Source organism: Synchiropus splendidus, chromosome 14 (genome assembly GCF_027744825.2).
Source record: "Synchiropus splendidus isolate RoL2022-P1 chromosome 14, RoL_Sspl_1.0, whole genome shotgun sequence".
Taxonomy (NCBI): domain Eukaryota; kingdom Metazoa; phylum Chordata; class Actinopteri; order Syngnathiformes; family Callionymidae; genus Synchiropus; species Synchiropus splendidus.
In genome coordinates, this window is record NC_071347.1 from 22,965,153 (window position 1) to 22,981,079 (window position 15,927).

General features: G+C 48.1%; 1 protein-coding gene across 1 annotated transcript; it reads right to left on the minus strand.

Moving 5' to 3' along the window:
• Positions 1–180: 180 nt before the first annotated feature.
• Positions 181–14,887, minus strand: sntb2 (syntrophin, beta 2). The gene is made up of 7 exons (XM_053886220.1): positions 13,987–14,887; positions 6,298–6,511; positions 5,281–5,485; positions 4,843–4,985; positions 4,454–4,650; positions 3,028–3,218; positions 181–2,759 (listed from the first exon to the last, which is right to left on the minus strand). Exons 1-7 carry the CDS (start codon positions 14,675–14,677, stop codon positions 2,667–2,669), a joined length of 1,734 nt encoding a protein of 577 aa, XP_053742195.1. The 5' UTR covers positions 14,678–14,887; the 3' UTR covers positions 181–2,666.
• Between the last annotated feature and the right edge of the window lie 1,040 nt (positions 14,888–15,927).

Below are 15,927 nucleotides of genomic sequence, written 5' to 3' on the forward strand. Positions count from 1 at the left end.
CTTTGGTTCTGTCCAAACACAGTCAGAAAACCACTTGAATGTGCAACAATTCAAAGTGGAAAACTCGATTTTTGGTTAAGGATCCTCTGGAATACTTTGTTTTCTGATCATGTGGACTTCTCAAAATGCTAAACAGACGACACACGACTTTTTCATCTCAGAAGCACAAGCCACACACTCTTCGTTGGTAACTGATTTTATTATAAGGTATTTACATGTCTACCATCGCTGTGGTGCATGGACTGTAACTGAAGGTCTAAAATACTTTGCATATGACAGTTGATCTCAGCAGCTCTGCAACTCTAAGGTTTCAGTTTAACGATTGTGTGGGACGCAAGCTGCCACGGAAATTCCTTTGGTTTGAAACCCCACGATATTAAAGCCTCGATTTGCATAGAAAAATAAACACAAGCTTAAAAAAAGGAGGTGTTGTACATTCACAAGTAGAAAGAGGTTCGTTCGTTAGTGCATCAAGTCAGACACGGTTGATTAGGCAGTTGGTGTCTGTGGTGGGAGTCAGAGAAGCGATGACGCCTTTATAAAGCTGACAGACCTGCCTCACTCTCGGACGGTCACCTGAACACACAGGGGAGCGAACGCGATCGGCCCGCGGGAGAGACAATCTGTGTTCACTGGCTGAATCTCTGACAGACAGGACAGCCGGAACAGTGCGGCCCGGGGGCCACATGTGGCCCTTCGACTGAATCCCAGAGGTCACTGAACAAAGCTTTGAACTTCACATGAAATATTCCTGAATCTTACAAATCAATCTTTAGAAAGACTTTCTATTGTTCAATGTATAGTGTAATTTAAATATTAAAATCGTTACTTAAAACTATATATATATATATATATATATATATATATATATATATATACTTTATTTTCCTGCCAGTAGTGTGGCACTGAAAGAAATTATACATTTTCAAGATTCAACATTAAGCTGGTGTTAAATTCTGTGTCATTCAAATTTAAATATAAAAAAACAATATATTTTTAACCCAATTTTTTGTTTTTTGTCTCCTATCTTGTTGCTTTAAAATAATACCAAGTAAAAAACACATGGCAAAATGTGATGCCATGTGATAAATGTAATGTTATTACCTCATAAACAATAATAACCAGTTAGATCTGTTTGACTCTCCGCATGAAGCAACACATTCATTTGGTGCTATAAGCCCTGAAGGCAACATGGAATAAATTTCTTCTGGTTTAATGGGGAACGTGATACAAAGGTTATAAAGAGGAATGTGTGGAGGAATAGAGCAGGAATCAAAGGTGTGTGTGGTATTTGGTCCCAGGGATCTGATTGGTTAGGACACGTGTTGAAATGTATTGCAGATCAGCTTCAGAACTTCACTCTGCAAGTGTCTCGCGGTGCGCAGCTGTAGCTGGGGTTTGTAGAGCAGTATAAAGGCATCATCAACACAGGCTCTAGTCTGAGAATATACTGCATGAGAAGGACGCGATGGGTATTTACAGTCGCACGAACAACAGGGGAGTTAAAGCCTCGGCGGCGGTGGCGACATCAGCAGGAGCTGCGTTTCTTATCGGAGGACAAAGAGTGAGACCTGCTGTTGTGAGTGGAGTGGACACAGCGCTTCATTGTCTGCAGTCCAAACGGACACAGAGGCTCCACTCAGGGGTCATTTTACACACACTCACACACACACACTCGACTGACGGGTCCGTGAACTGAATCACAGTCACGCTGAACTCATGTAACTCGGAACGTATCAAGCTAGAGGATCACAACAAGAGCCTGCAAAGGTCGCAGGGCAGCAGGCTTGGACAGATCCTCGCAACATCAGTAACAACAATATGGGTTGTGGGCACGCGGAAGCTTTAGATTCAGTCAGAAGGCACAGTCGGCGTCCTGGCGGCAACAGAGCGTCACCATAAGGAGAATCGTGGACACAACACACCCACGAAGCCGGCGCTCACACGTGAACCAAACCGTCGTGGGGGGTCCTGGATCTCACCGGGAAGGACTTTGTCAAAAACACTTTGCAATATGGCAGTGTTTTGTTATCACAAAAGAAGAGTTGCACTTACACAGCAATCTACTGTAACGACATGTAATAACACACTGGCATTGTGTAATAACACACGTGACGACATGTAATAACTCACACTTAACATCTTATAAAGTAAAAACACTGCATTAAGTAATGACTCCAGGCTCAACGCCACGATTATTACTGTGTAATAACACGTCAGCGGTCATGGCACTGCTTGAATCATTCATCATGTACAACATGTTGTGTTTTGTTTCAACACAAGTCGTGCATTTATGTAATAACACATTTGGTTCCTCCTACAGTTGCATGTATTTCATGATTCAGCAGCTGCGTGCTTGTATGTGGCATCACCGTCTCATCTGAGCATCCAACCAGCCCTGTCAGGTCATGACATAATGCAGTGTTGTTACCTGTTTTCATGCAGTCACACAATGCCATGTTGTGAATCTTATGCATCTCTTTAAGTCTATTTTGGCCCAGATGTAAAAACAAAAAATACAATGAAGGTGAAGAATAAAAGGCACGTGGTCCCGACAGTCAGCGGGGGGCGCCACCTCGACCCGTGCTTGTGAAAACAGACAAGCAGGAACGAAAGCAAACATCCAGCCCTTGTTCCGGCAGGAGTGTAGCCCCTCCCCCCCGAGCTCACGTCAGCAGACCCATCCGCGTGAGCTTGGCCGACAGGAAGGAGTGCAGGACGAAGACCACGGGCTTGGGACCCGAGTGCAGGTCGAACACCTGGGTGGGCAGAAGCCGAGAATCAGTCCAGAGACGAACACGGAATTTGCTGTAGACGTGGGGGAGGAGTCCTAGTGAGTCTCGACCAGAGCGAACCATGAAATGAGTCAAACACTCGACTTCCTGAACACAGTGACTCATTTTGGGATTCACTTGGAAGAGGCCAGAGAGGAGTCTGAACCGTGTGGTGAGAGTCACGCCTTGCGTTCATGACTCCCAGGTCACATGACTCAGAGGCCTGTGTGTGACAGTGTGTGTGTGTACGTACCATCTCTCCCTCCGGACCCCCAAAGTCCAAATAAAGGTTGCGTATCCCGTCATCCGCTGACATTTTCAGCTTCTCGTACGGGTATCTGAAGAGAACTGCGCCCCCGGGTGGCTCCGCCGGCTCGCGGCTCACGGTGAAGCCTTTCTCGTAGTGCAGCGTCAGCCGGACGTCCTGTCGGTTCAGCGTGCAGCCTGCAGGAGACGAGGGCAGTGAACTTGAGGTCACGCTGGGTGCATCCAGACGTCGGCGGCATCGCACCACTGAGGGCGAGGATTTGTGACTGAGTCCACAGCTCCCTCACCACCCGACGGGGCAGATCAACTCTGCACTGGCCTCGCATGGATGTTTGTGCCGCGTGTTTCCAACGTCAAAACAACTCGTGACCGGACAGAAATGTATTTTTCAAGAGAGGAAAGCAACACGTTTCTCCTCTGCTGCTGCCGCTTGCTGAAATCCTGCCGCGCCTTTTCACCATGAGGTCATCCGATCTGAAATGATTTCCATGTGTATTACTGTAACTTCAGGGGCCAAGAATGTGTGTGTGTGTGTGTGTGTGTGTGTGTGTGTGTGTGTGTGTGTGTGTGTGTGCTTCTGTGTGCAGCAGGAAAGAGAAACTTTCTCCTCTCCAGCGACGCCTTTGTTCCTCTGCTCCTCCACAGCTGCACTTTCTTTCCCCTCCCAAAGTTAAAAACAAAGTTTCACTCCAGGGGACTCAAACGTGACGTCAGGAAATGGTCAAGTCATCACGCTCCCTAAATATGGCAGCAGCATCTGGAAGTCATCTCTTGGAGATGAAATCCATTTGTTCTCTTCTTCACTATAAGAGGCTCCACACACCGCCGAGTCCTCACATCGATCCATTTTCCACCATCCAGACCCCCCCTGCAGCTCTCCACTAAGGTGTTCACTCAAGAGTCACCACCTCTCCTGAGTGTCCTGGGTCTGTCCCGGGGCCTCCTCCCGGGTGAACGCCTCCCCTGTTCTGCTGTCTCTCCCTCAACACTGACTGCCTGCACGCTTTTACTTGAGCCGAGTTGAAACACTCAGATTAAGCAGAAACCTTCATGGGTTTTACTGGCTTCAAATCTCTTCCCAAGACCCATGTTTGTCACCAGAGTTGACCAGAACGCTCATTTCTGAATACAGACAAAACTAGGGTTTAAAAAGCCCTGGCAGACACCGCCATCTTGTTGGTCAGTTGAATCACTATTTGCTTTCACACACCTCCACCGGGCCACGCCTCCCACGAGTAAGACGCAACACACCCTCCTCTCACAGGTCAGAGGAGGACAGACGAGTGAGTTCACAAAAGTAAAACCAGAAGGTCCAACTACTGGGATTTGAAAAGATGATCACATTTACTTCTTCTCTGCAGGTCCCCCTCAGCATCAGCCTCATGTGGAGTAACACTTGAGGTGCGACTCACCGATGGAGACCTCCTTGATCAGCTCTGCGGCGGCGTGAGCTCCCTGCACCAGAGCTCGCGTCCACGAGGACAAGTCCCAGTGAGTCTCCACCCTGAAGATGTGCGACTCGATTCCTCGCCCCGTCCCGGTCCGAGTGGCAAACATCAGGTCGGATCCCTGCGCCGGGGAGCCGCGAGCGCTGCCCGAGTGGACCAGTCTGAGGAGAGGCGGGAGAGGGCTCTGTCACGTCACGGCGGGACACACTGAAAACACCAGTCGCCCGGGGCTTGAAGGGGGCTTTTAATTTGAAACCAGGATTGAACAGTGGAAGGAGGACCAGTTGATATCTGACACAACCACATTACTGAGCCCGTCTGGCAGCATTTCTGCCCGGCGGCGCCTCACCAACCTGGTCGCGAGCAGCGGGTGTGTGAGCAGTGGCACGGACCAGGTCTCCCGGCTCCACGGCACCGACTCGAACAGTAGAATGTCCTTCTCCGTCAGCGCCATGACGACGGGCCTGTGCTGCTGCCGGCCTCCTTCCAGCTGGACCTGAAGGGACGGACAGGAGAAGACCCTCACAGACATGTCGCTGCACAGGAAATGATGTCATGCAGAGGAAACCTCCGCACTGCTTCCTGTTTTAAGAATAAACAGCAGCTGAGGCTGAATGAACACTTGCAGCTGAGAATGAGCGAAGTGTTTCCCACACTGCGTCGGGATGTTTGAGGCGGCGCCAGTGCGGAAATGAAACCGCTACAGCTCAATCTCACCGTCAGTACAAAACAGTGAGTGACTTGATGGTTCGCTTCCACCCAAACCTGAGGAGGTGTCACGGCAAGGTCACCTGTTCCGCCATCCAGCCGATGTGCTTGAGGTGCGGCTGCGCCGACGCCGAGGCCCCCAGGTAGGCGTTGATGTGAGCCAGCGTCTGTGGCAGCAGGGCGGCGATGTTGGTGTGGATGGCGGTGAACCACGAGTTGGCGCTGGGACCGTCTTTGCAACGCAGCACCACCGTGTGCTGGCCGTCTGGCGAGTGAAGCTCCAGCAGCCTGGAACGAGTCGTGGCGGTGTTGATTACGGTTGAGAGAGGGCGAGCGACCTCGATAGACACAGCACAGGCAGATATCACGGCGCAAGTGTAGCTTCACAGATGCATCTGTTGAAATAACAGCCTGTGTAGCCGCTGTTTACAAGCATTTGAACAAACTAGCACAGCCACTAGCATGACGTTAGCATGTGCGTACTGCTAACGTGACACAGAGGATTTATGTTACGTTGAATACACAAAGAAGTTCATGTGAAATAACCAGGTGCAAGATTTTGGGCCTAAACTGCTTGAGTGACTGAGAGCCAGCATCACATAGAGAGCTCTGCTCAGACGCAGCAGATGAAAACTGCTGGATCCTGAAACTCCCAACAGAATCCACAGCAGGTCAACTCCCACAATGCTCCTCCGTCACACCGCTGGTGCTAATCCGGCATCTGTAACCTCAGAGGAGCGACACTGAGCAGCGCCATCTTACGTAACATAGCGCGGTAAACCGCAATTGGCATGAGCTTCATGGATCCAGCAACAAGTGTTTGGTCTACATTTGTCTCACGTTCTTGTTTGATTCATGTTTGAACCCCTCTGTGATACCTTCAAGAGACAGGATCGAGGTGGACCAGCGATAAAGTGCTCAGTGGAACTCTGGCAGAGAGAGGGGGGTAACAGAAACACTGGTGGTTGGAAGCGCTAGCTTCTCAGCTAATCGGCCAGGCCTCGTGCACATTGTACACCCGGGGAAAGAAAAGCATTTTCTAAGAAGTAGTGGACTCTTATCATCAAGACCTGTGATCCAGAAGGAGGCTTGGTCATCACCTGTTCTCCAGGTCCGGCATGGTGAGGTTCCTGCTGATGAAGCACATCTTCAGACCGATGACCTTCCTGTCCTTGGATGAGCCGCCGTGATTGGGAGAGCCCGAGTCGTCGCTGCCACTGTAGCTGGGCGACTGCGGGCGGACGCCGTCCCACGGCAGGTCGGCCACCAGGGACGGCTTCTTGAAGAGCGGGGAGACCTCGCGGATGTACTTCACTGTCGAGGGACACAAGGGACACACCGAGGTGAGACTTCACTTCCTGCATTCTCCATTTCAAATAGCGCACTCATTTTATTATCAGTCCATGTCTTTCGGATTTTTTATTCAAGTCAGATTTTTTTCCAAAAACACAGTTTTTTATAAACTTTTTAGAGCCATTTCCTTCTGAATAGATTCTATATCATCTGAATTACAGTCGTATTTGTGCTTTCAAATGATCATCAGCGATGAAACCATGAGGAACCACTCGGGAGATTTTCCTCTCTGAACTGCGCTTGTGGGCCCAGTCTGGGTCAGAACTTTCTCCAAACCACCTACAGCATTGCTGGTCACAGACTCCAGTCCAGGAATGTGTCCGAATATAGCATGAGAAATGGCTTGAGCAGTGGGGTGACAGCTTCACTCTGGTTCTGTTCACAACACGATCCAGAGCCTTTGTGTCTTCCATCCTGCAGGATCCTCAAACTACTGTACTGCTTCAGTGGGCTGAAACCTGAGACCAAGCTCTCAGCGAGGTGAGGTCATGCGCCACTGTGCGTGTGTGTGTGTGTTACTCCAACATAAACCAAAGCTCTGCAGATTACTCCTCAATGTTCTCGGACCTGGAGCTTGTGTGTACACGAAGACGGCATGTGCGCGAGAGAAGGGTGGAACTTCAGCTCGCACGGCGACCAGCCAAGACGCTCGACTCACGTTTGTTCCGACAAGACCTGAGTCCTCTCTGAACAAGTCTGGGTGAGCCTTCTCCTGGAAGCATGGCAGCAGTTCCAGAGAAGCAGGATTCACTCAAGCATTTCTCAGGACGGGACTCACAAACCTGGCTTCCTGAATGACTGAAACGTGAGCAAAAACATGACCAACCGAGAGTTCAAAGGTCATGTGACTTCACACTTGAAGCTGACATCTGTGTTTATCCTTCCATATTTTATATAATATTCATATTTTTTAACACAAAGGTCACGTGGAACGTTGAGTAGTTTTCATTTGATAAAAGAAACTGCTCATTGAAAATGTGACATAAACAATGAGGAGTGCACTAAATTGAAAATTGGAGGCTGAAGCCGAATAAAATGTAAAATGCTTGGCGTGATGCCGAATAATACCAAATATACAATGTGGTTATTTAAAAAAAGAAAATTGCATAAATAGTCGATAACATTTACATTTATGTTTGTTTGACATTTTTTTATATTTCAGACTTTGCTTTTCAAACAATAATAGTAATAAAGAAAACAACACAATTTCCCATCACATTATAGGCAGGCTTCGGCCACTCTGGACAGATCACCTCGCGCAGACAACCGCTCGCACCTGAGGACGATTGAGAGTCAACCAAGTTCTCAAACAAATGCTCAAAGCCAAGTATGGAACTGAACAGTTTTATCTGCAGGCGTCAGACACCATTTCGACATCACGGCGGACGAACTGGACCGCCATCAGCGTCCAGATCACATCAGCGCAACACTCGAGTCCAAAAGAGGAAGCGAGGGTGAACCTTCCCGAACGCTCGGACACGTGTTTGCTGAGAAGAGAAAGTAAAAACGCCGCCTGGTTCACATGAAATCGGCGCGAGGAAGTGACTCATTTCTGCACAAGGCTGTTGACATTCTGACACCACTGATAGAGATGAAACATATTTCAGACTCCAACCTGCTCTTTATCTCGACTTATTTCACCTGAGACTTCCGCGTATCGATAAATTACTTTTTAACTGCAAACTGAATTTTATTTAGACATTCATGAAAGTATTCTTTTATTATTATTTTGTTTCACTTTATTTTAGTTTATTGATATATTTTTGGTTACGAAAATCACATTTTAAAAAATATTTATCATTATTTTTAACTAATTTTGTGCGGGATTTATTTATTTTGCAATTTTTTGTAGACGTTGCATATTGCATATGCTTTGTTCCCATCTTTAAACTCTAAATGAGTGTTTTATTTTTGAACTTCTAACTTTAATTTATGTCTTTTTACCAGAGTTTAATGTTTGCTTCATTTTTTCATCTTAATTATGGTTGATTCAGACGGGAATGTTTTCCTCCTGAACGTGGTGGTTTGGCTGGAGACACACCCAGTACAGTGTGGCCCCTCCACTGGACACTCTGGTGAAGATCTCAGACGTCACGGAGCCTAAAAACAAATCTGCAGAAGATTTTCTCCTGAACTTGAAACGTTAATCCGACGCAGCTTCGGTGCCAGGGACTCGTGTTTCCATGTTACATATTTCCACAGCTGCTCTTGCCAAACCCGGCTTCTCATCCTCTCATACCCATCCCTCCACATGGGACGGAGATAGTGGTGCGACGGTTTGGTTCTTGTCCTTGACTCGGTTGGAAGTCGGACTCATCACATTCTCCACCGGGGTCCGGTCGTGCCAGAGACACCGGTTACGAGTGCCACAGCCACAAGGTCATCATCTCATGGCACTGCCAGAATAACAGCTCACCGAGCGCCAAGTCCAACCTCAGCTCCGCTTTTCCCTCCAAACGTGTCCAGAAAAATCCCCCCGTGGTCTGGCTCAGGCTCCCCACACATCTCTCCTGCCTCCCTCCTCCTCTCTCTAACCACTCGCTCTCCTCCTCTCAGGACTTTACGACCTCAATCTTAAAAGCGTAGTTTCTGAAAAACTAATGATTAGACGTGGTTTCACAATCTCTCCCACTGAGCAGCGACAAAGTTATGACTCCCTCCTGGTTGGAGAATGACAGACAAGCGTCACACTCCTGGTTGGAGAATGACAGACGAGCGTCACACCAGACGCCATTGAAATATGAGCCCTGAAAAGAACCCAGTATTTCTCTTCACTTCAGTCATATTCTACATCCAGCCCACGGGCCGTGTTCAAAACCACTTCCTCATAATCACCAAGCCAATAACACAAGAGTGGAACACAAACCTGTGGGAAGAGGTTTTTGGGTAGAAAAGGTGAGGTGGCCCACCTCTAAAATACATGCAACACTAACGGCGACTGAGAAAACAAACATGACACCAAAGAAATTTATCCAAATATGCAGGACCTCTGTTCTTGAATGGTGCTTGTTTTTTCAATGTGTTTCAATTTCATAAGCACAATTTCCTGCACTTTGAAGACTGAATTTAGTGAAGTGAAGCCAGAGGGGTTTTTTTATCTTTGTGTCAGACTTGCCTTAAGGTAAGAAGTTATTTTTTTTATTTGATTCGAGTCATATTGAACCAGGGTTTCCGCCATAATTTTTTGAAGATGTTCCCCACCCCCCAAAAAATAATGATAGAGATGCAGCCAATAAATAAGCAATGGGAAAGTTTTCACTTGTACCGAGTTGGTTGAGAAATGCTAGTTTTTAATCGTGAAAAGTAAATTTCTCTTCAATCGGCAGCGGCCCGTCTCTTCAAATGTCTGGACGGAATGCACAACTTGAGTTCCACAAACATTTTTCTATTAAAAACATGCTGAAAACCACCATGATCACGTCCACCTCCTTGATGCATCATCGTTTACATGTAGCCTGTAAACGCAGTTATTTGTGCGTGGTGCAGGTCGGTGTAAAACAATGCAATGCACATGCCAAGCCTGCGGGGGGCAGTGTAATGCTCTTGCAACAAACAAGAAGCTGCTGAAGCACCTGGTTGCTCAAGGAAGAAGTGCTGTGCTACATTAGCATCGCAACCTGTTGGAGCGGGTTGCCAGGTTTTGTTCACCTTGCTTTCTATTACATCATGATGACAATTTGAAGTGATATAATCGTGTACTCATACAGAGATAGTTCAATAAAAACCTCAGGTGGAGGCTGGACTCCTGCTGTCACGACTTTGAGTGAGGTGAATTACAGGGGTACGACTGCTGCACTGTTCCAGGTTTGATGGTCAATAACTATCAGCAAACACATGAAGAACCCCGGTCCAATCCGAGTCCAGGTGAGATGGGCAACACGGTCGGCTGCTCGACCCGTCCGTGTGTCCGCTGTTGTGTGGTACTGCCTCAGAATATGTCAACTTTATACAAAGGATAAGCAGATTAGGGACCAAAATAATCACGTTCATCATCCGCGCTGCAGAGATTAGAAATGTCTCCCTGCCCTGTTGCCTGTCCAGGCCTTTCACCGCCAGCCCGGGGTCTGCGGCGCCGCTCACAACGATGATGTGCAGCTCTCCAAGTGTGAAGCAGCAGAAAGGATCAGAGTCCCCGGTGCTGACCTTTGCCCTAAATCCGCAGATGCTAGTGGAAGTCAGGAATGTAGGCCACCGCGGCTAATTGTGCGAGCGTCAGGAGGGTGGGGGGTGTTGTGTACGCGGCAAAGTGGTCTGGAAAGTGCGGCCACGTTGCGGCTCAATGATGCAGCTCTCTCGGGCCGGCGGGAGCCGCAGAGCGCTGGCAGGAGGAGCCGCTCCGCACACAAGTCGGGCCTGCAGCCTGTCAACAGTGACAGTTGGCCGACACATTCCTCCCAGCACAAGCGCACGGCTGAAGACCTCAGCGGTCCCATGTCCAGGGCAGGTAGGAAGGGCCGCCACTGAGCAGTGAGGCCTGCTACGCTTTGGTGCCCGACAACATCTCGACTTGTGAGTGGAAGTGAGTCACATATTGATTAGTTCCGACAATGCGAGCTCATCAGTATTCCTCCTGCCTTCGCTCCAAACCATTAAACACCACATTTAACTCAAGTTTCCAAACCTCCGGGGCTTTCTCTTCCTCCAACTCACTGCTTCTTTCCATTTTTCCAAACTCTTTTATTCCACATTAGAGAGGAATCCGCATGACGGCTCGGCCCGACAACAGCTCCAGACACGCGGTAAACCAGTTGAGTTATGAAGGAACACGGCGTTTTCTTCCTCGGAGCTTGGCGTCTCTCCACCATTTACATCCCTGCGCAGCCCCCTGCGGGGTCGAGGAGGCAGCAGATTCTGCAGGGAGGCGCAGAGCTGAGGTGTTCCTCAAACAATGCCATCCTCTCCAGAGTCGTGCATCATATTCTCTCGGCCTATAACTGCTGGTTTACAGCCGCACTCGCTCTTGTTGACAAAAACAAGTGAGAAACCACAGCACGACGACCGAGCTGCTGAATATTCCTCATAAATACCGAGCTCCGGTTCAAGTTCGGGTCACGTCTTTTACGAGCTCGAGCTTGAACTCCTCCTCTGAACTTCCTCTCCCTTGCCACACTCATTCTTCACAGGAAGACTTTCTCTTGTTAACACAAATGACACTCTCAAGCTGAAGACGACAAACCTGCCCCAGACTAAGACGAACTCCACACAGCAGCAACATGAGCTTCCACTTTGAACTGCAGTCTTCCTCTTGCTGCCAGGTAGCAGAGGACATATGAAAATCCCGAGATGTTCCCAAGCCAGAGTGGACACGTTGTGAGCTCAGTGACTCCATGTGTCTTTAGTTTGAAAGACTCGCCTCCACATTTGACCATCACTACAGAGCGGGCTGACAAATATAGAGTCGTAAATCTGCTCTTCCACCGTTTCTGTAAAAATATTCACACAAACTAAAAACACATCTATAGAAAAGTTGTGTTGCAGTAATTATCTGTTCATCCAGCATAAGCGCAATAATCACAGACAAGCTTTAGCAAGATGCTACATGACAAACTCGACAACATGACTTTCTAGAAAGCTAAAACAACACATTGGGGCTGATAGATCTATAGCTCTCATGTGTATAATGACTTGAAGTTCAGTCAGTACTGTGACGTTCGACAAGTGATATGGACTTTCAAGTCGTTACTATTGTGCTTCTCCTGTTCCGGCATGTAAAGCTACAGCAGTAGCTAATGCTCACTTACCGCTAGCTAGACATCTTGACTTTCTACATCCTTTTGTATAAAGTAAAAACATAAAATAAACATGGTTTTGACTAGGGCTGTGTACGGACTGGAGTCTGGCGATACGATACGTAGCCTGACTCAGGAGTGACGATACGATACATCACACATTCCAATACAGTGGCCCCCGGCGGATTCAATATCCGCAGGATTTTCTGAGGCACGTTTAAACGTTAGTGGAGCAGCCATAGACCCACGGCTGCAGGCGTATTGAACGTAGGATTTTTGACCACGCATTAATCCTGTCACTAGCTTGTTGCTCATCAGACACAGCAAATGTGATCACAGAAGCTTCCTCACAACAGCCTCCTCTTCCTGTCCGTCCAGGACACACCCACCTGTGTTTGTCATCTCTGACCCCCGGACTTGGTTTCTCCCCTGTTTAATCAAGGCCTCGTGTCTGAGCCGCCATCATGATGTCATACTTCACAGCAAATACTCGGCGACTCGTGTGCTCCGCTAATTGATCACCGAGTCGTCAGGTAAACACCGCAAAGTTTGTGAAGTACACAGAGGCTCTGCCTTTGTGTACTTCGTCACAATCAGGGTATTTTGGAGTTAGCATGTAGGTCATTTAGCCTCGAGCAGTTAGCTAGCATGCACGCTAACATCTTCAGATAAAAGTGCTAGATGCAGTAAACATGATCACACTGAATGTTTGTCCCGAATACTACTAGAGGTCAGAGGTGGAGTGTGTATTCAACATCATACTTGGTTTGAACCTGGACTGAAAACATTCCATAAAAACTACTAAGCAGTGACTTGAAATCCAGTCTGTACTGTGACGTTTAACAAGGAAAAGTTAGCACTGGGAGTAGTCAGCACTATTATCAGTGAGTGACCTGATGCTTAGCAGATACTTTTGACGTTCAGTCCAGTCAATACTTGGTACAATAGTCTAACCATATTCAGAATTCACTTTTCTTCAGCCAATACTTTGTTAGTACACTACTCAGTCAGTGCGCAGGTCAGTACTGTGCTCAGTCAGTACTGTGGTCAGTTACTACTCTGTTGAGTCAGTACTGTGCTCAGTTACTACTCAGTTGAGTCAGTATTGTGCTCAGTCAGTACTGTGTTTAGTTTGTACTGTGTTGAGTCAGTACTGTGGTCAGTCACTACTCCGTTGAGTCAGCACTGTGCTCAGTCAGTACTGTGGTCAGTTAGTACTGTGGTCAGTTAGTACTCCGTTGAGTCAGTACTGTGCTCAGTCAGTACTGTGGTCAGTTACTACTCTGTTGAGTCAGTACTGTGTTTAGTTTGTACTGTGTTGAGTCAGTACTGTGGTCAGTTAGTACTCCGTTGAGTCAGTATTGTGCTTAGTCAGTACTGTGTTGAGTCAGTACTGTGGTCAGTCAGTACTGTGGTCAGTTACCACTCCGTTGAGTCAGTATTGTGCTCAGTCAGTACTCTTTTGAGTCAGTACTGTGCTCAGTTACTACTCTGTTGAGTCAGTATTGTGCTCAGTCAGTACTGTGTTTTGTTTGTACTGTGCTCAGTTAGTACTTTCCAACCTAGTTGTAATATGCCAACAGTCGTGCATTTACAAGTACAAGAAGTGGCGGCAGGAAAGTTGGGACAAGTTTGGGGAACCGCCGCCCACCTCCTCGGATCTAATCTCGGCCTCGGTCAAATCCCCGTGGTGGCGTGGAGACTTACCCTCCAGCGTCACCTCCTTCCCCGCCTTCTTAAGCGCCTGAACCGCCAGGTCGTGCGTCGCCTCCCGGAGGTCGTTGCCGTTCACCGACAGGATGGCGTCTCCCACTCGGAGCGCGCGACTCTGGTCCGCCGCCAGTCCCGGGAAGATCTTGGAGATGAGGATGGGCATCCGGTTCTCTCGGCCGCCCTTGATACTGATCCCGAGCCCGCCAGACTCCTGCTTCACCACTCGAACCTTCCGCACCGCCTCCGAGGACCCCTCCGAGCGGAGGACGGGAACGTCTCCCTGCCTGGAGCCGAAACTGGAGCCGGGGCTGCCGTAGCTGGAGCCCGGGCTTCCGAAGTCCGAGTTGGAGCCGTTATTTGGGTACTTCCCGGGGCTGTTGAGCCCGAAGCTCACTCCCCCGCGCCCCGGGCTGCTGCTGCGCCCCCGGACGCCGTGGTTCTGGTTCTGAAAGTGGTCCTGCGCGCGACCCGAGTTCCCCAAACTCGGCTCGTTTCCGTTCGACATGCCATTGCGCAGGCCCGCGGAGCCGCTGTAGTCCCAGTGGCTGCCCCCCGGCCCCGCCGCCTCCGCCTCCGCCGTCAGAGTCAGCGTCTCCCGCGTGAGTTCGGCGGCCACTCGGATCCAGCGGTCCCGCAGCAGAAGGTCCAGCTGGCCGTTTTTATCCGCTCTGGTCCAGACTGCCATTCCTGCCCCGCCGCTTCACGCAGAACTCATCTTCAACTTTTCCCTCTTTTTCAGCGCTCAAGCCGCGAGCTGTGGGCCGGATCCACACACCCACCCGACCCGCCGAGGCAGCGTGGACCAGCGCACCAAGTTCGGACGGAAGAGAAGCGGACAGTTCGCAGCTTGCTGTGGACTTCAACTCGAAATCTGTCCGACTGACGCTGTCAAGTGTGGGAGCCGAACTATACCGTAACCGGCGTAACTTTTCAAAGTAAAAGCATGAGTGCGCGAACTACCGGGGTACTTCCCGTTTATCGAAATCAACACTCTCCTCTTATTCACAGCGGTTTTTCATGATTACACTTGTATATTGACTTCATAATTTACTGATACTTCCCGCTATTTTCTCTTCAACAAGTCACTGATCACCAGGATATTTAGACAAATATTTATAGTTAAATAGCATGATAATTCCCTCAGCTTCATGTCATACCTGTGTACATAAGTCTACGATGAAAACCATTTCTGTTTTATCCTCGTAATCGTGCGGCTCTGGCGGGAGGAGGACTAACATGCTCTTATTTTGACAGTTCTCACAGCTTCGGACTTGCAGACTTGTTCATGGTTTATTCATGATGATGGAGTTATTGATGCAGCAGATCTTCGCTGAAAGAAGCAGCTGGACTTTTCTCTCAACAGACGTTCCTCTAATGGACGACACACGCTGACCTTTGAACTTCTGCTCGAGCGGAAACAAACGCTGCTGCCACGTCACCCTACTTTTGCTTATAAATCTTTACATATCGCCCTTCCTCTGAACCGCAGCAATTCTTCTTATACCACAAGATACTTTCTCATTTTTATTTTGCAATTTATTTTTCAACTTTTTTTCTCCAGTCTGATTCTTGTTTCTGCATTATAAAATAATTTAATATTACAATATTGCAAAATTAGAATTTAAAAATAGAAAAAAATAGAAACAAATTTTTTCAGGTTAGCCGTTTAAAAAAAAAAAAAAACCAACTTGTTTATAAGTATTGCCAATTTTTTTCTTTATATCTACCATTTTCAACATTATTTTTTTTTACAAAACATCTTGATCATTTTATCAAATGTTTCACTTAAAAATTCAATTTGACCAAAGATTCCAAATTATTCATGCTTCACACCACACGTTAACGGTGTTCTTATTTTAAAATGGAGTCATTTTCTTTTCTTCAAACTTGGTGCTGTCAGTGACCTTCCATTAAAAGGTCACTGACAGCCCCTCA

Excerpts from the sequence above, each read along its gene's own strand:
- sntb2 (XM_053886220.1), bottom strand. The coding sequence starts at position 14,677 with ATGGCAGTCTGGACCAGAGCGGATAAAAACGGCCAGCTGGACCTTCTG. Across the intron at positions 4,986-5,280 it reads TCGGCTGGATGGCGGAACAG|GTCCAGCTGGAAGGAGGCCG; the intron begins GTGACCTTGCCG and ends CCGTCCCTTCAG. Across the intron at positions 3,219-4,453 it reads GATCAAGGAGGTCTCCATCG|GCTGCACGCTGAACCGACAG; the intron begins GTGAGTCGCACC and ends CGTCTCCTGCAG.